Here is a 24,862-nt window from a genome sequence, read left to right on the forward strand (position 1 = left end):
ACGTAAAACAACTTGTTGATTGAGATAAGCAGTCACTGTCACAGAGAAAGCTCAGTGTCTGGTTTATTCACACCTATATGTCTGTCTGCCTGTCTACTAAAGACAACATGCAATACACAGCTTCAATCATTGACCACGTGCAATTTGAACTTAACACCTATCAGACTATACGACATAAAGAAAATAAGTTGCTTTATGACTCGTGCACCCGAGTCCCGTGTCTGCCACATTTTGTAATTAGGCACGTGTGATACACATGACATGTTTTTATGTCTGTGGGTTGCAAACAAACTACATTCATTTTTTTTCGGATGACTGGATCTGACGGAAACTGGTGCAAACTCTTGTCAGCTTCAAGTCCTGCTTTGTACTTGGACGAATGACAGATTCCAGCCATGCAGTAGTTTACCATCTCTACTGACGTGATTTTTTTATTGGATCGAGCGCAAATTCAGAGAACATGTATTTTCCAAACCCAACATCTCTGTATACATTCTTCATGGATAACGACTTCTTTTCGTGTATATGATTTTGTTTGACAACAGTATATGGATCCATACTGAAACGACGCATCAAGTACACAAAAAGAAGTTGTTATCCATAAAGAATCTTACTTTCTTGTAACTGGCTATACTTCTAAAATGCCCATCAAACAGATCATCTTTCTGTACACACAATGAACCCACAGCATATCAGCAAATGAAACAGCCAATCGGGAGCCGTCGTTACACTTGAGTGCATATCCACCCGCTATGACTGGGTTCGGTCTCCCGAGGGCTTTGTTTCGGGGGAAGTAAGCCCAAGTACAAAATATTGCACTTTTGAATTTATTTGTTTATTTGTTTTTTTAAAAGCAGCAATATATATTATATGTCATGAATAAGTGATAAATGTGCTTTAATTATGTTTGATTTTTTGGTTGCATGTGACCTTTAACTCTTCACATGAGATTTCTTACCTGGCTCAACACTTTCGAAATATGCGTCTTTCTTTCTTACTTCGCCGAGCTGCAATAGCAGCATCAAAAGGAAATTCCTTGGAGCTGGGTCCCTCAATTTGGATTGTCATTAACTGATCCACTTTGTCTGGATCATGTTCAGTATTATTTAGACTTGCTGCTTCTGTAGTAATCGTATCAGCAGTCACACGTTCGCATTTGGTTCCATTCCCATTAAGTCTAACAGCATGGTCACGGCTAACAGATTCAGTGCAATTTTGTTGAACTTCTGAGCCAATATTAAGATGTCGTTTTGTTGTTTGTTTTCCCAAGACACTGAAGAAGTCACTAAGTTTGTTGGTTTTCCTACCGTCAGTCATGTTTGTGAACTTCTTCTAATTAAACATGCATTGCTTCTTTATCATGTAATTCAAAACAATATATATATAGAATCTGACAGCTCCGAGTATCAGCCAATGAAATTGCCCATACTAGCTTACAATGAATAAGAAGCGATGTCAGTGGATGAAACAATTGAGAGACTTTCCACATACCTATACTTATACTGATATTACACTCGATAAGCTTATTTTTTAGGAAAAAAGCCAGTTTGTAGCAGGGAAAAGTTACTGTGAGTATTTGTCTCGCATACTGAGCTGGAAATAGCAATCAGTTGTGCACAGGTACCCCCAACACGATCTGTCAGTGATTTCCGGCATGAAATCTGATATAGTGATCGGGAAAATATTGCATCTGGAACTGTTATGATCTAGCATTGTTTATTGCAGGTCTATACATGTAAAATATATATAATTACAACTAAGGATTATGTGACAGCACCTTCAGTGTATTGTTTGTGCTGTTACCTCATTCTGAAGTATACCCTTGGTGTGCCAGACTATTTTTAGTTTGACACGTGGTGGTGACCAATCATCAAGCTAAAGAAATGACGAACGTCGCCCTAACTACTCGCGTCATTCCGGAAAGCGTCTTGTTGTAGGTCACGGAAAGAGACGAGTAGTTACAAATACTTAATAGGCATCACATGATTGGCTGGAGAAAACCTACGGATTATACCGTACATTAATGTATGCAAAACCAAAAATGGACATATGTGAGGAAACCAATTTGGGTATCTGTAATGAAAAGATACCGAATGATGAAACTGGTTTGGTTTAACAAACGGAAGAATTAAACATGATTCACAATCTTGTCTATGTATGTATTAAAGAGGATTTTGATTTGTGATATATGAATGCGTCCAAGAGCTCCATATGTTATGTAAGTGTGTGAGTTGACACAATTAAATATGATAGGTACTTTGTGACTTAAACTGCGTGACAGGTCATTTTTTTTGCAGGAGGTGTACATTACTGGGGGGGAAATCCCGCTATCGCATGGCCTAGATGCAACACTGTATATGAAAAGATAGACTTCATAGACAATATGCAAATGAGATGGAACTGACAGACAGTAGATGAAACAGATAGACATGATAGAAACAACAGATTTATAGACAGTAGATAAAAGAGACTTCACAATCAACAACTGATACCACTCTGCCATCTATTTGTATTAGTACAAGACTTCACAATCAACAACTGATCTCAAACTACCAACCATTTTTAGTAGTACAAGACTTCACAATCTACAACTGACAATGTCAAACTACCAACTATTTTTAGTAGTACAAGACTTCACAGTTTACAACTGACCTCAAACTACCAACCATTTTTAGTAGTACAAGACTTCACAATCTACAACTGATCTCAAACTACCAACCATTTTTAGTAGTACAAGACTTCACAATCTACAACTGACAATGTCAAACTACCAACCATTTTTAGTAGTACAAGACTTCACAATCTACAACTGACCTCAAACTACCAACCATTTTTAGTAGTACAAGACTTCACGATCTACAACTGATCTCAAACTACCATCCATTTTTAATAGTACAAGACTTCACAATCAACAACTGACAATGTCAAACTACCACTTGTATATTTGTGGAGTAATATTTGTAAGATGGTATATTTTCAAAAGGAAATTTTGTTTACATACATTATTCAGTTTTTACAACTAAATAAAGACATACATTTGCACACAGTAATACAATTATCAACAGTAAAAGAAATGTCCTTGTCTGAACTATAACATTACTCTTACATTAAACTGAATGTAACTAAAATATTTATATACAAAACCCAATGCTTTTCTTTACTAAAAATGTAAATTACTCTTTTTACTACCCCATAAAAATATACAGCACACTATACATTTTCTTGGTTGTGACTTCACACAAATGGCTAATAAAATGACTGGACACTCACTGTGATGTAACCTCCTATGGAACATTCAATACAACAGAGATTCATTTCAGTTTCACTGTACAACACATGCTACAGTGGATGGTGATTTATGAGGACAAATATGAACTTCTAAGCTAAAACTACAATAAAGTAAACTACCCTAACAGGGCTAAACAAGCACAGACATACAGCGTGTGGTATACATACTCGGCTTGTTGTCACAGTGGCTCTTATCTGAAAATGTTGGATCAGCATATTTTAATCATATATGTCTCAAACATTAATGAACCTGTAAATGTTCTTCATTTACACAGTACTGAAAACTATCTACAAAAATCTGATGAAAAATTCTGGAAATTTCATCATAGTTCATACTATGAGTAAATTGTATGTAATTTTAAAACGCACAAGTTCAATACTGAGTGAACATTGTTTTGCTCTATGTCTGAACCATAACTAATTCACTACACCTCTATTAGCATCATAAATAACTTGGCTTGGATAGAATGACAATCCATGGCACACATCGTAGCCACCTACCCAGTACAAAGCCGTGTCGGATAGACCAAATAAACAGAGGTTGATGGTATGAGTGACAATCCATGGGACACATCGTAGCCATCTACCCAGTACATAGCCGTGTTGGATAGACCAGATAAACAGAGGTTGATGGTATGAGTGACAATCCATGGGACACATCATAGCCACCTACCCAGTACAAAGCTGTGTCGGATAGACCAAATAAACAGAGGTTGATGGTATGAGTGACAATCCATGGGACACATCGTAACCATCTACCCAGTACATAGCCGTGTTGGATAGACCAGATAAACAGAGGTTGATGGTATGAGTGACAATCCATGGGACACATCGTAGCCATCTACCCAGTACACAGCCGTGTCGGATAGACCAGATAAACAGAGGTTGATGGTATGAGTGACAATCCATGGGACACATTGTAACCATCTACCCAGTACATAGCCATGTCGGATAGACGAGATAAACAGAGGTTGATGGTATGAGTGACAATCCATGGCACACATCGTAACCATCTACCCAGTGCACAGCCCTGTTAGACAGACCAGATAAACAGAGGTTGATGGTATGAGTGACAATCCATGGCACACATCGTAGCCATCTACCCAGTACACAGCCCTGTTAGACAGACCAGACAAACAGTGGTTGAATGTATGAGTAACAATTCATGGGAAGTCGAAACTGGGTCTTCGAAATGACAAGTGAACGCTTTAACAACTAGGCTATCCCACTGACCCACATTCACTGTTAAAGATCACATATATTCAAGGGGGTGCAAATACATAAATCACCCATTGGCATTGTCATAAATGAAACTCTGTCATTAAAACTACTCATTTCGATTTTTAATTACCTTAAATCGACCTTTTTGACCACACTGCACAATTCTCAATCATGAACGAAATTTCAACCAATCAGAGCGTCCATCAACAAACTTGACCTCAAATCTGCTGTCTCAGAACACAACAGCAAGAACCAGGACCACACAATCATATGGGAAGCCACCAAGGCACTATCTGTCAACAACAGCAACTGGCGGCAAAGGAAACTGAAAGAGGTTATAGACATCAGAAGAAGCCGACCAGCTCTCCACCGTGACCAAGGAACATATCCCCCTAGAGCTTGGGACTTAATATTGGGATAATTTCATTATCATTGCTGCCCTGTTCATCCTTGTACATACTACCAAGGCCCACTCCCACTTGTTACCACACCAGCCACACCTGGATTAACACTCCCTGGCTTCCATTATGCCCCGCCCCATCTGGCTTCCTAGTGTTTATCTTCCTATTGTTTATCTTAGCAATCATGTCTGGGTTAACAACCCCTGGCTTCTACTTCTGTCCATCTACCAAGTAACTACTGGCTTCCTTTGTCACACTGTTGTTGTTCCTACATGTACATACATAGCTGGCTGTACTCGGTTGTTTCATTCACCTGATGAAGAAGTAAGAACATACATGGAAACATTGTGACTCTTCACAATAAAGTTGTCATCCATACAAAAACCCTAACTCTTGTCTTTATGTGTATCACTGCCAAATGCCCTTCAAAGACTCTATGCTATAGATCGCCAGCCACTGAAGGCAGATAACCATACTAGAGATTATTGTGACTCTATATGTAGACCCTAGTTGGACTTACATTGTCCCCTTAGATGCTGGCGACAGCAGGCAAAAGTCATGCCAGCCATAAATTAAAATAACACATACTCGACGTATTAACAATGTGGTCATGTAACTTTTCTTTGAAATGTTTTGAAATATACATATAACCACCTGTTGGTACGACCATTGTTGGTGACACTCATTTCAACATAGATTGTTACCTAGTACTAACATATAGAAAACATTAAAAGATTAGAATTGATGGAAGTTCAAATACAAGCAGTTGAAACAAACACTGTGCAGTCAGCAAATGATAACCTAAACACTAACATGGAATTCTATGAAAGACATTTCCAGACTAAGGTAAAGCAGCCCTTAATAACATCAAGATACATTATAGTCCAAGGGTACATACTTACAAAAATATGAAGAAGCATTAATTTCATGATGCACAGTATTTATATGTGTATGTTACATGATATAGTAAGGTTTTACACCACTTTTACCAATATTCCAGCAAATCATGACTGGCATACCACAAATGGACTACATACAATGTACCCATTTTGGAAATAGATTCCCAGTCTTTGGTGTGACAAGCGAACACACAAACCAAAAAGCTACCCCCATTACCCTTGGTATAGTATGCAATATGAACACTGAGCCACATGGTGAAAGTAGCAGGTAGGGAGTGTTGTGTACCATGAACCTTCAGGTATTTGTTTCAATTAGTACAATCCCTCCCAAGCTTGATGTGGTTCATCCGTTGTTTCAGTTACACCGTGAGTTATGCCATGCAATGGAGCCCATCTCTCCTCACCATCTCAAATGAATCTACATTACTATGACAGTAATGTTCACTTTTAATCCTTAATTACTTTCTTGTCAAAATATTTGGTATCATAGTTTAGCGTTACATGTTAAACAGGATTGTGCTATCTGACTGTCCAAATCATTGTCTTCTAAAACCTAGACAAAGAAGGATGTGCAGACAACAAGTCATCAAATTAGCCTGAGAGTCTGCTTTGGCACAAAAAACATTTCACCAAACAGAGTCCTTGTAACCAGTGGGTCCGTGAAGGTACAGGGTAGAATAGGCCTTCAGCAACCCATGCTTGCCATAAAAGGCAACTATGCTTGTCTTAAGGGGCGACTAACGGGATCTGGGTGTAGTTCCATGGTTTTATGTAAACATCAGTAGGTAAAGTGGTACGCAGCATGAGAATATACCATAAGCATAAGTAAATTTATAACATATGTCCCCTTTTTGGTCATGATGTAGTTATCTCCCCTAACAGTTCATGACAGTTATCTCCCGTTACTGCTCCTGAAAATCTAGACATGTCCTGTATCTGTTGTAACATATATTGAAGGTATGTCCCCTGTATATGCGAGACCAGCACCTACCTCCACCTCCTCCTCTGCATCCCCATCCCCGATGTCCATTGCCAGACTCACACAGTCATCCAGTATCTGCCGAACTGCTGTCATACTCTTCCTGTTTTGTAATGCCTGAGAAATAAACCAAACACCAGTTACCTACATTCACTGAAGAATATACAATAGTCTAAAGCCCTTAATACATTTAAAGGGTCAGATTTACAGCCTCCTGGTCAGTCAGTTTTGCAAAAACAATGAGCCTGTAATGAGTAAGTCTGTGGGCCTGGTTCTACCAAGTGATCTTATCGCTATGTGTATCATAAGTCTATGTAATAGCTTAGTAATTACAATCATCTTAGCACTAAGATGGCTCAGTTGAAACTAGGTCAGGTCTCTGTGAGTGATTCATGTCTTCATACTGATGATGTTTCTCCTGAGAGTTCCACACATGAATATTGGGTAGCGTATTTTGTTACTAAGAAGTCATCCTACAGCAGCTATACTGAATCTGTACACACTGATTATCCACAAGTGACACACCTTGGAGAAGTTGTCCTGCCTGTTGAGATGATGTGCTGAATGTGATGCTGCCAGTGCTGCTCTTGCCGATGCTGTGTGCTTAGACTGGTCTCGCACAATCCTGGCTGACTGTGCTCTGTGGCTCATGTCCAGTTTCAAGTCCAGCTTCTCCTTTAGGATGGATGACATTGGCCTTGGTGGGCGGTGACTCTGCAACTGTAGAGGGCTGCTGCTCAAATACGGTCATGCATTGAACAATGTTCTCTGCAAACCAGCATAACATATTTTGTTCACTTGTGTTTGAGTCAGCCTGACTGCTGCTTTGAACAGTAATTGAGGTATATCCCACTTTGTCAGCTTGATACAAAGTGAACTAGGTTTTAGACCTTCACCACCCAGAGATGCCACTCCCTGTGCCATTGTCAACTGGAAATGGCATCCATGTTACATAAATATGTTTACTCAAACATAATGGATCCCAGATGACAGCAAGTACTGAGGTAACTCCACTGTACTATCTTTCATGATTGGCAATATTTTAATTTAGACCTAACAAGCTGCCATCTTTAAACAACAGGATAGTGGATGACCTACCTTTGGTTTGGGTGTATCCAGAGGCGTGTCTGGCCTGTAGCTGGTGTAGATGAGGGGGGTAGGTTCCCGTGCTGGGGGTTCCAGCATAGCACTGTCAGGAGAGTTGGGCCGTGATGTATGATAGATAATCGCTGCCCGTCGCTCAAGTTCCTTCCGCATCTCGTCTGTACTCTGTATTGTGTATCTGTGGTGAGACACATGGGTCAATTGGGTATCTGGTGGCGAGACACATGGGTCAATGTTAAATATGGTGGTGAGACACATGAGTCAAATGTGTATTTGGTGGTGAGACACATGGGCCAAATGTATATTTGGTGGTGGGACACATGGGTCAATATTACATCTGGTGGTGAGACACATGCATCAAAAGTGGGTATCTGGTGGTAAGACACATTGAGTCAATAGTGTATCTGGTGGTGAGACACATGGGTCAATAGAGTATCTGGTGGTGAGACACATGGGTCAATATTACATCTGGTGGTGAGACATGGGTCAATAGGGTATCTGGTGGTGAGACACATGGGTCAATAGGGTATCTGGTGGTGAGACACATGGGTCAATGTTATCTATGGTGGTGAGACATGGGTCAAATGTGTATTTTGTGGTGAGACACATGGGTCAATGTTATGTTTGGTGGTGAGACACATGGGTCAAATGTGTATTTGGTGATGAGATACATGGGTCATTAGTGTATCTTGAGGTGAGCATTGTTGTTTAACGCCATAGTCAGTAATATTCCAGTTATATGAAGGCAGCTTGTAACAAATCAACTGTGGACCAGACAATCCAATGGTTAACAACATGAGTATTGATCTATGCAATTGGGATACAATGAATTGTGTCAACCATGTCAGCAAGTCTGACCACCCGGTCCCGTTAGTCACCTGTTACAACAAGCATTGGTAACTGAAGACCAATTCTAACCTGGATCTTCACAGGCGTCTGATGGTGAGACACATGGATGAATAATGGAGTATGTAACTGTTTGTTGTAACTAGATCACATATCTCAGTGATACATCAGTACATTATGTGTGTGAGGTGACCTGACTATACACCGACTGTTTCAAGCAGGGTAAGTATAAACTAACTACAAAAAGCAAATCTACTGAAATATACAAGTCATACTTAGTAACCATAAATCATCAACATTTCAGAACAAATATATTCCCTATAATGCGCCCTGGGTGTTGAAAGTTTAAATTTGCAAGAAAAGAGTATGTAAAACACAAAGCTGAACATGAACAATGATCTCATACATCAGTTTCAAAGGAAGTTTTGAGTCATATTAAGATGGTACACATACCCACACACAAGCAGCCTTTAGTGTCAGACATTAGCATTGTGATACTTTAGTGTCCAAGGACTACACTGACATCTCAATGTACATCACAACATAGGCTCTCTAGCTCCATAAACATGTCACAGGAATAACAAGTGAGATCAAAATGATTTAAGTTGTGACAAACTTATCTCCCTGTTCCACCCTGTTGATATGAATATTTCAACAATGTTTCAGTCGTTTACAAAATAAGTGATATGTTTATTTACTAATTACAATGATCATAGTACAAGGGACAAGCACAGGGTGAGACAAGAACTACCATGCTCCTGGTTAGACGCTAGCTACATCCAACAGCCAACTATCAAGGACTGACAAGAGCTCATGATGCCTACAGGAGATGTAAGGTATTATTATAAGCTGGCTACACTTAATCACCTCTCCTGTAGTTGTCTGAGCACATGTGGTGTGATGCTGAAATGTGAACATGTTCAACAAAACGTCACTAATGTGTCTACTTGTTCATACTGCTACAAAAGTTATACAAACATTTAATGTTTAATAAACTCATATTGTAAAATTTGTTCATATGATTTAGATTTTCTAATATCTTCCCACCCCTCAAGTCTCCAATCACCATCTCCTCACCACTCAAATCTCCCCACCAATCACATCTCAGCACCATTCAAATCTCCCCACCCTTCAATATCTTCACCCCTCACATCTCCTCACATCTCCCCACTGCTCACATCTCCCCACTCCTCTCATCTCCCCACCCCTCACACCTCCTCACCCTCACATCTCCTCACCCTTCACATCTCTTCACTCCTGACATCTCCCCATCGCTCATGTCTCGACACCCTTCATATCTCCCCAACCCTCGCATCTCCTCACCTTCACATCTCCCCATCCCTTACATCTCCCCACCCCTCACGTCTCCACACCCCTCACATCTCCCCACCATTTAGATCCCCCAACCCTTCACATTTCCCCACCCCTCACATCTCCCTACCCCTTGCATCTCCCTACACCTCACATGTCTCCTACCACACCATGTACCCACCTGTCCCCAACAGTGCCCAAAGGTTTCCACAGGTTATACTGCACATCCCACTCCAGCTGCTTCATGTTGACGTATGTGTAGTGGTCATCGGAGTCACGCAGCTTGCTGACCATTGCACCGTTGGACACTGTAATCATTGGAAGACAGTCAGTGCATATCAAGCTATGGCATGACTTTAGCAGAGGTGTTCGACAGACATTAGTAACTGACATATCTAATACAGGTGTATCACTTTCCTGTGACTGTACAACATGCATGAGAGAACTTGCTTGTAGGGCATACTTGAATCAGTTTGAATGACCTGTTGTTAATACATATCACAAAGGTACTTGGCTCAGCATTGGAATATTTACAGGAACCATATCTTAGTTACCCATTCTTCATGTTCTGATGACCTCACTAACCTGGGACTGCATCCATGGCTACCAGTGCCAGGAATGGCTGGGGTAAAGATATGACTTTTCCTATTGTCTGAAAAATATAAATCTGAATATAAATCAGCTCAAGCCTGATAAAAGATCTAAGGTACATTTCAACCCAATCAAATCATGTACTGAACGATATCTGATGAAAGTCCACTAAACCAGGATGTTCCTCCCTCTGGATCAAAACAAACAGCAAACTTATGTAGTCAGTATTAACACCCACAGTTAGATGTCCCCTGACACAGACACCTATATCCAAGCTTTATTTCCACATCGCGATGAGAATTAAATCTGGAGAATATCTCCAACTTTTACATTCTCACAGGTCTGACAACTTCCTTAAGTTCATGAACTGAAGGCTGACGAACAACCAGACATGACCATGGATGAAAACAACCAACTTATTCTGACCTGACTGAAGGACTGTATATGTACCAACCTGTGGTCCTAGCAACAAGACATCTCCCAAATCTGAAACAATAATACAACATTAATTGAATCACTGTGATCTTGTGAATGTAGTAGGCTATCGACAGCACAGCAAATGTTTGTGTGTCAAAGAATTAATAAAGAATTTATCAATAAAGATCTTGGTTATATCATCAGTGTCTCTATGTATTATCAATATACCATTGCGGCTTAGTACTATCACTGAGTCATTACAAACTGGGTCTTAAAATAGTCACCTAGCACAAGAAAGCAGACAAACATGCTCTGGATACATGTGTCACCAACACAATACACAAGTATAGATAGACATTTATGACCTTCATGTTGATTCATTGTAGATTCAGTCATCTTGTTCACCATCATATCTACTACGTCTTTTATGTATTATGGTCCCTTAATGTCCCTGATTATGTAAGAGACTTTAAGAAACATCACCTACAGATATGATGATGATGACGACGATGGTGGCGCCGGTGGCAACGATGACGATGACTACGGTAACTTACGTGGAAATTTGTGAGTGTGTTTCCTGGGTGTGTGACTCTGGACTACAGGAGGGTCTGAGTCGGGGCTGGTCACCCCTTTCATGTGGTACTCCGACACGTCCACAGGGGTCTTGGCTCTCTTCACGGACCCAGATGTCTGCAAGTTGGAGGTTTAGGTCATTCATTCACTCAATGTGGTTCTGGACACCTAACTTAAGCCACACAATAAAATCAACTCACAGTGTATGTGCAGAGGTCAGTAGTCTCCCAACAATGGCTCATTCACTTTAAGAACAGTCTATGAGAAGTACACTGTTTGTTGTGTTATCTCCTTGGTGCCTTGTACTATGTTATAGGTGTTTAACTGCTAGTATGTGCACAGAAGTTAACTTGTATATGCGTAATAATGAGTATTATAATGTAACAAGGTGCAACGCTTATGAACAGTTATCAAATCTACAAAATAAAGGAAGCATGTCATGGACCAGTGTTAGACTCACACTCAGTACTTTATCGCTCACTGGCTCTCGAGGAGATTTGTTGGTGAGATTCATGGTCTGTTCCTGAACTTTCTGTAACAGAATCTCAGCAATGTCCTCATACAACGCCCGCACATCTCTCTGCAAACAGAATCAGAAGACTTGCTTACAGTAGAATGGGCAAAAGTTATCCACTTATTATTTTCTGTCAAGGTAGGAGGAGTTGCCTCCCCTTATTGTTAATTTCTGCATCATTCAAGGGTATAATGGAATCTGAAAATATTTGATTATTTGTGTCCTCATCTGTGGATGTGTGGACTTGATCTCAGTCAACAAGAACCCTTTCTTACACGCTTGCTTCATAGTATTCATTAACAGTTCCATTGTAAGACAAATGCGTGCTACATACCCCCTCAGTCCTGTAGCTCTCTGCCAGTTGAGTAATTTTTCCAATAATGCTTCGGTCTCCAGTTCCCGTGGTAACCAAGTTCATCACCCCTGAAAATTATTAGTAATAAAAATAACATGAAGACACACTTTATCATATTAAGATGTAAATTACTGATGATACTTTACTTTTTTTAAAAGTTCTGTTTTTCCTGCCGTTTTCTGCATTTCTTTTCTTCCAACAACTGACACTATAGACTCACCAACATCTTTCTGCATATACTCAAAGAAGGCTGGGACAATACACATCAGTTGAACAATCTCTGATGCCAGCAGACACTTGTAATCCCGGTAGCTGAAACATCAAAACATTTCATCGAAGTCAGCACACCAAACCCATGCTGGAAATAATCCTGGAATTATGTATTTCACAGACATGGGTCTCTATTTGGACCACATCATCCTAACAAAGTTCGTATGTTTGTTTTTTCTGGACAGAAATCAATTTACATCACAAGTCAACTTATACAAAAGAGCTGATGTCCTAGGTGTACATACCCAAAGTCTGTACTGGGTAGTGAACACATATTTGCCATATTTAAGCGGTATTTACAGAATTACTCTGCTGTTTGTTACATTAATGAAACAGAATTTTCTATACCACACATAACCAGTAGATGCATAGGCAATGACTCAGTTAATGAACTTGCGAACATGAACTTGCTTTCATACAAGTCATGGATCATTTCCCGAACTAAGTGAAAGATTTTTTTATAGAGTTTATAATTTTATCTTTAATTTTCAGTTACGTTTGTTACTGTGAAGAAGTTCCTTTTGCTGTCCTTTTTATTAATGTCAAACACCATGGTGAAAAAATACCGGAAATGTAACTGACCATAACCGTGCATGTGTAATACTGATATTGGTATTCGTCATTATTCGTCATTATTGGTTTGCTAGTAATTACTAGTAATTTAAACTTGCATGTTGGTGTGATCTTTTCTGTCACTATCATCAAACATCCTGATGAAATTGTACACAGGATGGTTTCCATCTTACATGTTGTGCATCTTGCCAGTAGTCTGCGAGTCCCCTTTGGAGTTGGACTGGCTGAGTCTGGTGAGTTCTGCCACGGTGTAGAACAGGCACAGGTACAAGCGGTCGTACAGTCCTCCATCCTGACAACAGACAGTCTAACACTTCACAGCTTGGAGGAGTCTTGCTCAATCAAGTTAAGACATGAGTAAAATTCTTACCCACTGGCCTTTCATAACTCGTCTTATAACTCAAGCGACATGTGATATGGAACTTTACAGGTGTGCCTAATTTTCCCTATTTTCTATTGCAAAAAGGCATGGCTGAAATGTGTTCTAGCACTAGATTGTTATGTTTTTTAGTTCAGACTGGAACACAAGCATCTGATCAAAGTTCAGAGATTAAATAGGTTTGATAATATAAAACTTTTACAAATAGACCTGTTTTATACATTACATAATGTCAAAGTCTATAACCAGAAAACAGTTTGGCTCGTACTAGTTGGTGGACTCTCCCATAACATTTCACAATTCTCTGTCTGTAGTGGCTACAACTGTCCTGTATGACTGACCTCCCTGATGTCCTTGTCCACCTTGATGGCCGACAGCAGAATCCCCACCACCTGACACCGCACATCCTTGGGCAGCAGGAACAGGTCCATGGTATACACCTTCCTGTCAGTCAGTGAGACAGACAGGCTTAATTCTCATATAATCACACATTCCATTTCTATCACTGTATGTTTGTTTTATCTGGACAAGTGAGATAGCCGCTAAATAGAAAGAATTAAATTCACAATAATGTGTGTGGGCACACTACAAGTGACACAGATTGTTGAAGTTTTCTCCTTTGTGTAACTTACAAAGCCATACTTCTGACCTTCTAGAGATCATAATCAAGTTTAATCTATGAGCTCAAACCCATTGTCGGCAGATCCTGACTAAACCAAAGACCAAGTGAATGTCAACTCCTGAAGACAACAACACTGTCCAAAGCATCAAGGTGTAAACATACCCTATCTTCCCCAGCTTGGCTGTGTCCAGTGTCTCCTTCACAAGGTGTGTGGGCATCACAAACTCTAGGGATGCCTGAAACAATACATGCATGTACTAAACAAAACATTAAACAAAACATATTAAAGTACAAGAGCCAAAGGCACAAGAGTTATTTCCCTTTAACAGGTAGACGGATTAACATAGTATGATGGATATTGGAGTCAACAGTATTTCCTGTCATTAACACCTTGCACCAATAAGACTTCCCTGATCAGCTTCCAGACCAGTCTGTAAGAAATCATTGAAGAGGCCATAAATATCGAAGTACCAGCTTAAAAACTGGAAAAAAAATAAATAACTGCCTCGAAACTTATCAAAACAAGTGTTTGCCACTAATATGGCAATGTCACCTGTCCCTAAAGAAAAATGAAATATTTTTAACATATTCACTACTTTTTACTTTTTGTTCACTCAAGATGCGTGAAATGACTGGTGCCTGGATAATCACTGAATGTAGACTGCCAACAAAATTGAGGACAGTGGTTACAATGAACAAGCATCATGGTGACCCTGAAAATAAGGTCATGGTCACCAAAATCAACTGGTGTCTGCATTATCCCCCAATGTAGGCTGTCATCAATTTCGAAGACACTGGGTACAACAGTGAATGAGATATCACCTCAACAAGAGTTAAAAAAGCAGTCAAAGTGTCAGGGTGACCTTGAAAATATGCTCAAGGTAAAAAAAATCAACTGGTGTGTGCATAATCCCCCAAAGTAGGCTGTTGTCAAATTTTAAGCCATTGGGTGTAACAGTTCATGAGATATCACATTAACCAGAAATAGGACACACATATGTATGGCTGTACAGACTTGTGACTCTTACCACTAGTAGCAGCAGCAACATATTGCATCTCTCCCGGTCACTGGGCCGGATGTCCAGCAGGTCCTCCAGGAATGTCCGGCGATAACGCAGCACCTGGAAGTCCCTGCACAAATAAAAAAAAGATGACATTATCCAACACATCACAACATTTTAACTAGAGGTGTTTGAAAGTATACACCTAAACATAATCATCAGAAATCCTACCTGTCACATGAGGCGATTAACAGGATCAGGAGGTCAGACTTGGCCATCTCGGTTGACACATGCATTAATAATCAAACAGATTCATGCTCATGATGTCAATCACTGGATTATCTGGCCCAGACTCAATATTTACAGATCGCCTTAATATAACTGTGGCACTGATGAATGCAGTGTTAAACTAACAAATGTAAGATACAGTAATTACCAAGCCTCACCAACATGTTACAATGATAGGAATAATAACAGTCGAGATTGTGTAAAGTGAATTTACATTGTAACTTTGTTGAACAAGTACTTCAAAGGGGACCTTGACCTTTGACATAATGCCATAATGTACATACTATGGCACCTACAGGACAAGAACAGTGTTTCCTGAAACTAGGCAGCCTCCCTTTGTTTGTGGACGATGTGAAAAATAGATCAACGTCCCACATAACTCAGTATCTGCTCGTGTCACCATCTCAAAATCTCTTTGTAAAAAATGTTTTATTTAAAATAATAGGGGTTGAGGAGACATTTCTTACCTTTGGACAAATTGACAGCATATCAATACAGTAACCTGTGCAGCAACAAACCTTTTAGTGTACTTCCTCTCTAATGTCAGGTCCTCTTGTAAATTGAAAGCTAAGTACTTAAGTCTCCTTTGATCAATTTCTGGAAAGAAAAACATAAACACCATGTGAATAACTTCTCAGTAAGCAGGTTTTTCTCAATTAATCCCCATTAATCTCATGTAAAAAGTGGTTTGGTACAAATATCTCATTCAGATATTTTGTGAACTAAGAAACAGTGTCTAAGGAGATGTTGAACATTTCTTTACTACAAATGCATCTGTTAACCTGGACTCTGCGTCAAACATCTCTGATGCATATACAATAGAAGTGAGTGTGGTTTTGCACCACTGTGAACAATCTTCTGTTATCACGGGATAAGTATAATGTTATATCATAGAGATCAGATATACTATTCGCACAACTAATTACAGAACTCACCTATATTATGAACAGCATTTATAGGGAACTTTGTTAACAGATGTTTAGACTGGAATAAAACAAAAAATGCTGGTTCATAACTTGTTTCCTGATGGTTTGTTTGTTGTTTAATGCTATACTCCAAGTCTGGACCAGATAAACCACTGATTGACACAGTGATATAGTGTTGAGATAGAATAACACATACAATTTCATCTATGTTATGTCACATGCTCTATTCAAGATCTGCAGAAAGTTTAACGTTGAACAGTTTCTGAGTGTACACACCTGGACATTTCCTTGGGTAAACTCCAACATAATACAAGCCATTATGCAATGACATTTTTGTTCAGCTATAACTACCTCTTCAACATGCTATCATAGTTAGTGTCATTTTTACCACATGACTATTTGATAGCCATAATGTTTTCAGGAGTTGCCCATATTGAACTGCCCCCAAAACCTACCTTCTCCCCGAAGATCCCAGTCACCTGTATTTTCTTCAATGCACTAGGTATAAACCATTCCCTCCCCAGCTTGTGTCTCTGAAATGTTGGATGGCATGCTGAGTTCAGATTCAAGGCACAGTAGGTCATTAATATACCACTTAAAAAAGTAGGGACATTGGATTTACAAGATGCAAATAATGAAGAGAGGGGAAAAAGAGAAAGCTTGCAAAATGGAAAATCCCCTACTTCATTTGTATGGAATATTTTGTGACTTAGGTTAACTCCTGAGGGAATTAACATGGAAGTGTCAGTAATATTTCCTAACCATTTCACTCCTGAGGGAATTAACATGGAGGTGTCAGTAATATTTCCTAACCATTTCACTCCTGAGGGAATTAACATGGAAGTGTCAGTAATATTTCCTAACCATTTCACTCCTGAGGGAATTAACATGGAAGTGTCAGTAATATTTCCAAACTGTTTCACTCCTGAGGGAATTAACATGGAAGTGTCAGTAATATTTCCAAACTGTTTTACTCCTGAGGGAATTAACATGGAAGTGTCAGTAATATTTCCAAACTGTTTCACTCCTGAGGGAATTAACATGGAAGTGTCAGTAATATTTCCTAACCATTTCACTCCTGAGGGAATTAACATGGAAGTGTCAGTAATATTTCCAAACTGTTTCACTCCTGAGGGAATTAACATGGAAGTGTCAGTAATATTTCCAAACTGTTTCACTCCTGAGGGAATTAACATGGAAGTGTCAGTAATATTTCCAAACTGTTTCTCTCCTGAGGGAATTAACATGGAAGTGTCAGTACTATTTCCCACCCTGTTTTACTCCTGAGTGAATTAACATGGAAGTGTCAGTAATATTTCCAAACTGTTTCACTCCTGAGGGAATTAACATGGAGGTGTCAGTAATGTTTCCAAACTGTTTCACTCCTGAGGGAATTAACATGGAAGTGTCAGTAATATTTCCTACCCATTTCACTCCTGAGGGAATTAACATGGAAGTGTCAGTAATATTTCCAAACTGTTTCACTCCTGAGGGAATTAACATGGAAGTGTCAGTAATATTTCCAAACTGTTTCACTCTTGAGGGAATTAACATGGAAGTGTCAGTAATATTTCCTAACCATTTCACTCCTGAGGGAATTAACATGGAAGTGTCAGTACTATTTCCCACCCTGTTTTACTCCTGAGTGAATTAACATGGAAGTGTCAGTAATATTTCCAAACTGTTTCACTCCTCAGGGAATTAACATGGAAGTGTCAGTAATATTTCCGAACCATTTTACTCCTGAGGGAATTAACATGGAAGTGTCAGTAATATTTGAAAACTGTTTCACTCCTGAGGTAATTAACATGGAAGTGTCAGTACTATTTCCCACCCTGTTTTACTCCTGAGTGAATTAACGTGGAAGTGTCAGTAATATTTCCAAACTGTTTCACTCCTCAGGGAATTAACATGGAAGTGTCAGTAATATTTCCCACCCTGTTTTACTCCTGAGTGAATTAGCATGGAAGTGTCAGTAATATTTCCCACCCTGTTTCACTCCTCAGGGAATTAACATGGAAGTGTCAGTAATATTTCCTAACCATTTCACTCCTGAGGGAATTAACATGGAAGTGTCAGTAATAATTCCAAACCATTTTACTCCTGAGGGAATTAACATGGAAGTGTCAGTAATATTTCCGAACCATTTTACTCCTGAGGGAATTAACATGGAAGTGTCAGTAATATTTCCAAACCGTTTTACTCCTCAGGGAATTAACATGGAAGTGTCAGTAATATTTCCAAACTGTTTCACTCCTCAGGGAATTAACATGGAAGTGTCAGTAATATTTCCCACCCTGTTTTACTCCTGAGTGAATTAGCATGGAAGTGTCAGTAATATTTCCAAACTGTTTCACTCCTCAGGGAATTAACATGGAAGTGTCAGTAATATTTCCGAACCATTTCACTCCTGAGGGAATTAACATGGAAGTGTCAGTAATAATTCCAAACCATTTTACTCCTGAGGGAATTAACATGGAAGTGTCAGTAATATTTCCAAACTGTTTTACTCCTCAGGGAATGAACATGGAAGTGTCAGTAATATTTCCGAACCATTTTACTCCTGAGGGAATTGACATGGAAGTGTCAGTAATATTTCCCAACCATTTCACTCCTGAGGGAATTAACATGGAAGTGTCAGTAATATTTCCGAACCATTTTACTCCTGAGGGAATTAACATGGAAGTGTCAGTAATATTTCCGAACCATTTTACTCCTGAGGGAATTAACATGGAAGTGTCAGTAATATTTCCAAAACGTTTTACTCCTCAGGGAATTAACATGGAAGTGTCAGTAATATTTCCAAACTGGTTTACTCCTCAGGGAATGAACATGGAAGTGTCAGTAATATTTCCAAACCATTTTACTCCTGAGGGAATTGACATGGAAGTGTCAGTAATATTTCCCAACCATCTCACTCCTGAGGGAATTAACATGGAAGTGTCAGTAATATTTCCGAACCATTTTACTCCTGAGGGAATTAACATGGAAGTGTCAGTAATATTTCCGAACCATTTTACTCCTGAGGGAATTAACATGGAAGTGTCAGTAATATTTCCAAAACGTTTTACTCCTCAGGGAATTAACATGGAAGTGTCAGTAATATTTCCAAACTGTTTCACTCCTGAGGGAATTAACATGGAAGTGTCAGTAATATTTCCCACCCTGTTTTACTCCTGAGTGAATTAGCATGGAAGTGTCAGTAATATTTCCCACCCTGTTTTACTCCTGAGGGAATTAACATGGAAGTGTCAGTAACATTTCCCAACCATTTCACTCCTGAGGGAATTAACATGGACGTGTCAGTACTATGTCCAGATCGTTTTACTCCTGAGGCAATTTGCATGGAAGTGTCAGTAATATGTCTAACCCTGTTTTACTCCTGAGGGAATTAGGATGGGGACCGGTTGGTCACAATACTTATTGCCAACTGAAATACTTGGTGCCAACTGAAGCATACTGTACCTAAAACAAGTACAAGGTGCCTACTGAAATTATTTCGTGCCTTCTGAGGGTACAGGAAGGACTTCATGCCTACCAGCACTCAGCTGTCAACTGTTGAATAGTTTGCAACAAAGCCCATTCAGTTCCAGAAACGTAACATATCTGCATACAACAATCATGTTTTTATCAGCAGCAAATATTTCTACTTTCACTTGCTTGAGCTGAAGAGGAACAAGCATAAGGAACAAGATGTCATCAACGCCTAAAGAGAATATGAACAATACTAAATGAACAATTCTAAACCAACATACTTCAATGGCTAAACAATATTATCCTAACCTGGGGTAATATCTGCAGAAGTTGTATATCCATAAAACCCTCCTCATTCTTCATCTCCTCATTTCCTCATTTCCTCATTCCAAAGAAATATTATCCCATCTGTATAGCTACTACAGTAAAGATGCCCAAAGTGGACAAACAACAGAAAAAACACAGTTCTGAAAATGACTGACTTAACAAATCCAAATTAAAAAAAACATCCAAAACAAAGTTAAAAAGAACAGAAAAGTTAAACCCTCAATGTGTGCCATCAGTAAACCATAAGAGATCCTTAACATGATGCACGGAACATGATTATATCATTTTTTCTTGCAATCACTTATCGCCGGTTTAACTTATGAACCTGAGGTGCCTGCCATTAGACTCATCCAGCCAGCACTCCAGGAGTTTCCTGTGGAGTGGGGTGACATCAAGAGGCTGGCTAATATGTGCAGCTTATTGGAGCCATCAATCACAAGCAATATTGATCATGTAAACACCCCGTCTATACTCGACTGCACCATACAAAGTACCTGGCCAATCACTGCAGGCAAGTGCTCCAAGCGACAGTTTTGTTTCTGATTAAAGAGCTGTGTGATTGATGACTTAGAAGGTTGTTGGGCTTAGAATAATTACTGTGAAGAATTGGTTGATTTACACATCCCGTTATCAGAGGATAGAGTGAATATCAACGAGATTCAAAGGACCTGATGCAAACATCTGTTTCAGTGGTAATGGTGGTGGGTGATTATAGTACAGGGATTTACAAGATGCAAATTCCTGTGTCCCTTACGCATTAAAATTGACAATGGACGCAACGGAGTAGATCAGCGTGTCGACAGGGATGCAAGTAAAGCATCATTCCAGATTCTTCACCTCCCCAATATGATACTTGGTACAAGATGCACACTTCCAGGTGATACAAACACCTGGACAGGTACAACTGTATGCTAACTGATTCTACTGGAGACATGCATAATAGACTGAAGTACTGGAGCTACAGCTAATGACTTTTGTAGTTGCTTGATTATCTGCTCTGTTGTTTTACACACCATCACTTAATGAGAGTGAGAGTATGGGGACAGAAGGATGAAGTTACCGAAGGAGTAGGTGATTGACAAAGTCTGACCAAGTTGGAGAACAGGGAGGGCCAATTATGGAAGGAACTTCACAACATTCCATAACAGGCCCAAAAATGGAAACTGTGCTGATGTGATATGGAACAGACGTAGCTGGACAAGTCTTTTTGACTTGGGTCAAATCAAACAGATATTCCAGTGAACATGTTAACTGGAAATACTTGGGTTACACTGCAGAATCAAGATGGGACCAGGCCCTTCTACAAGCCGCTCAAGATTACCATGGTTACAATGACACGAGTCAACTCACCACAGGATGTTCTGTGAGAGCCGAGTCCTGGAAGAAGTGCTTCACCTGCAGTCGCTCTGCAGCTGAAACAAACACAGGATGCAACACAATACCAAGCACAAACAGATCGTAAACACAGTTGTTGTTCAATGAAACACTCAGCAGTATTCCAGGGGTATGACATATAAATATTCAAGTCTGGTTCAGACCATCCAGTGATTGATATCATGAGCACCATCAGCTATGATAAAACTGATGTCAGACAATTTAACTGGATGAGATGGCATAAATCTACAAAAGAGTCATAGTATATACAAAAAAGTTGAAATTGAGAAATCAATAAGAACAATCAAAGGTTTGGAGTTGGCATTGATGCCATCATAATAAATACAGCGAGTGACGGAAGTCCGACGACCAAGTACCCATCCTAGCAACAGTCACTGGGAAATATTGCAGCAGCAAAATTACATAAACACTACTCAAGTATTGAATACTCCGATCTAATTTGATGATTGAACAACTCTCATACACTCAACATTAGGAGTTCATATACCAAGGCGCGCCCATAGCATTATATGAACAGATAATAGAACACTGCCTGAAAAGACAGCTCGTGTATGAAACAGATCTATCTGCATATTCACCGATGTAAAAGGTGAAGTGACACTAACTTCACAATACACAATGTGCATTAACTACTTGAGGGAGGGAATAACTGGCCATAGACTCACTGAGCTTAACCATGTCTGATTGCTATCACACAGGATTGGGCCAGCTCTTGATGTTACGGATAATGCACAGTTGTGGAGTACTTGATCACTCACAGCTATAAACAAGTCCAGTTTGAAGTGTTTATGTTTGCCATTAACAGAAAGAGAGTTGGGTTTTGTTGATTCTCAAGACTGCTGCTGCTGAACTGTGAAAGCAATCTTCTAACTTAGTACTGTTGTCAACAATTGCTGTTTTAAACGTACTTATGATGTTTGTTAAGTGCCAGCAACTGGATTAAGCTATTTTCCTGTGTGTTCTGGTGCATCACAAGGTATTCAACTTACAAGTGACAATTCTTCCATCCAACATCCAGACATTGGGCAAACAGTCAATCACATGGATCCGATCTGAAAAAGTAAAATGATCCTGATGAAGACAACCTTTCAACATGGTATTCCTGAATTCTAGAGTGAGACATTTTATTCCAGGTTCATCTACACTAACATCTACAGTAATTCATTGCTTTGTTCTTCCATCACCTGTGAATGCATCTGACCAAACCAGTGAGCAAGGATGACGTCCATTTTGAGTCCAGTATTGACTTGAGGTCATGTCTTACCTATGAAGGTCAAAGATGACTTGCGTGCACCATGTTCTGGTGCTGCTGTGTAGAGCAGATGGCAGCTAGGCACACAATACCAGACAAATAGTGCCATTCATGCTGTGATACACTAACATATAGGCTCTGAAAAACTTGTTAAATGTTGGGGCTCTTGAGAGGCATTTACAACTTCTACAATTCACTTGTAGACGGGGCAAGGAATAGCCCAGACACCTTGTGATATACAATAAAGAAGAAGTTGTCATCCATAATATTTGCCTTTTACTTGTTAAATGTTAAAGTATCTTAACATCACAAAACTCGAAAAGTCATGAGAAAGCCAGTGTTACAGAACCAATCATGTGAACACTACAGTAAACACTATGAGATGGACCCATGAAATCTGAATAGTTAAGGTGTGTTTGTTAGTCAGGGACCCAATCAACAAAACATTTGCAGCATTAAGTCGTTCATAAGCCTATAATAAAGAGTAAACTTACGATTGATCGTGATGTTGTGAATGCTTTGTGGATAGGGTCCCACAACCTTTCTCACCAAGACAGGAACAAGTGCATGGAAGTTAGCTGAAATTACTTACGAGCACCACTTTATGTAGTATAGAATGAAGACAAAAGGTAGCTTCAGACATCCTCTGAATTGAGTCAAATTGGAAAATATGTAAGCTAAGAATGAGCAAGAGGCACCAGCAGACAATCTACGGTGTGTTTGAGAAGCTACGTGCATGAATACCAAGTGATTTGGGAGATATGGTCTCAACAGACACCACTATGAACAGAGTCTTGTCAAACTTGTTGCCAGAGAAACAGAAATAAAGTAAATAAATAAAAATCCCTGACTAGCTAAATGCACTAGCTAACAACTTGTATTTTGTGTGCACACATTTTCATGAAAAAATACCTATTAGATTTAGACCTGTGATCTGCAACACAAAATGAACACATGACTAATGTAGACTTTCCAACTCTCATAGACTTGAATGGGCTGTACTGCATATATCTGTTCCACGGTCTGAATGACAGCAGTGCTTTGCAAACTTGCTAAGGTTTCCCTCTCAGTGTTGGTTAAAAATAACTTAGCTGCCTATCTGGCATCTTTATGCATGAAGTCATGCTGTGTATACAGACCTGCCGTCTACAAAACTGACAATGTCAACATTTACGCTACAACATTACAATGGCCCATATATATATATATGACCATGTCTGGACATGGGGTACCATGACAAACTAACTGCCAGGTCACATGCTGTGTCCACCCAATACCCTTTATAACCATCTCCCCAGATATACCACGAGGCACTGGGAACCAATTCTGCCCTAACTCTACAGCCTGGTAATATTTTAGAGATGTGCAAAGGCTGCTGGTATCTGGAGCTCATGACATTAGCTCCTGATCCTGTATACTTTTTAACAACATCCACTACAACCCATAGAGTGTTAGCATCGAGGGTGTCAAATCCGTCTTTGATCTGAGCATTACATTTACATTTTCCTGGCTAAAATGTCATTAAAACTTTCCAGATAACTATAGAATAACACAACATCTAACACACACTTAATGCTTGGACACAATTATTGTACAAAAGTCAGTTAGTGATTACTTCTAACACTTTGTCCAAGGTTAGTGTTACAGCAAAGATAAACCAAGAGTCATCAAAAGATGACATATCCCCATGGCCATCAGTCTCATATTTGAAAGAACAAATTACAGGTGTTTCATGTTGGTCAATCAATTCTAGCTCTGTTCAGCCAGTCTTATCATCTGTTGATGAATGTTAACAATAAAATCTTTCTGTTTATTTGCAAACCCGTTGATATCCAACTGTATTGGTTTACTCTTGG

At 39.4% G+C, this 24,862-nt stretch overlaps 1 protein-coding gene across 2 annotated transcripts in view; it reads right to left on the reverse strand.

The window, feature by feature from the left end:
• LOC137290588 (uncharacterized) overlaps window positions 1-24,862 on the reverse strand; it is a 67,359-nt gene that overhangs the window by 24,049 nt on the left and 18,448 nt on the right. The window contains exons 5-25 of one of the 2 annotated variants that reach the window (XM_067821630.1): window positions 22,744-22,806; window positions 21,710-21,771; window positions 17,014-17,091; window positions 16,568-16,616; window positions 16,151-16,229; window positions 15,372-15,474; window positions 14,506-14,579; window positions 14,063-14,165; window positions 13,516-13,634; window positions 12,720-12,811; window positions 12,479-12,567; window positions 12,091-12,210; window positions 11,612-11,747; window positions 11,095-11,126; window positions 10,635-10,701; window positions 10,231-10,357; window positions 9,606-9,641; window positions 7,887-8,070; window positions 7,314-7,508; window positions 6,801-6,905; window positions 3,457-3,483 (exon numbers count right to left, since the gene is read on the reverse strand). In XM_067821630.1, the coding sequence (XP_067677731.1) occupies window positions 3,457-3,483; window positions 6,801-6,905; window positions 7,314-7,508; window positions 7,887-8,070; window positions 9,606-9,641; window positions 10,231-10,357; window positions 10,635-10,701; window positions 11,095-11,126; window positions 11,612-11,747; window positions 12,091-12,210; window positions 12,479-12,567; window positions 12,720-12,811; window positions 13,516-13,634; window positions 14,063-14,165; window positions 14,506-14,579; window positions 15,372-15,474; window positions 16,151-16,229; window positions 16,568-16,616; window positions 17,014-17,091; window positions 21,710-21,771; window positions 22,744-22,806 (1,940 nt within the window). The remainder of the gene's footprint in view (window positions 1-3,456; window positions 3,484-6,800; window positions 6,906-7,313; window positions 7,509-7,886; window positions 8,071-9,605; window positions 9,642-10,230; window positions 10,358-10,634; window positions 10,702-11,094; window positions 11,127-11,611; window positions 11,748-12,090; window positions 12,211-12,478; window positions 12,568-12,719; window positions 12,812-13,515; window positions 13,635-14,062; window positions 14,166-14,505; window positions 14,580-15,371; window positions 15,475-16,150; window positions 16,230-16,567; window positions 16,617-17,013; window positions 17,092-21,709; window positions 21,772-22,743; window positions 22,807-24,862) is intronic. The other variant, XM_067821631.1, reaches the window with a different exon arrangement.

Source organism: Haliotis asinina, chromosome 7 (assembly GCF_037392515.1).
Source record: "Haliotis asinina isolate JCU_RB_2024 chromosome 7, JCU_Hal_asi_v2, whole genome shotgun sequence".
Taxonomy (NCBI): Eukaryota; Metazoa; Mollusca; class Gastropoda; order Lepetellida; family Haliotidae; genus Haliotis; species Haliotis asinina.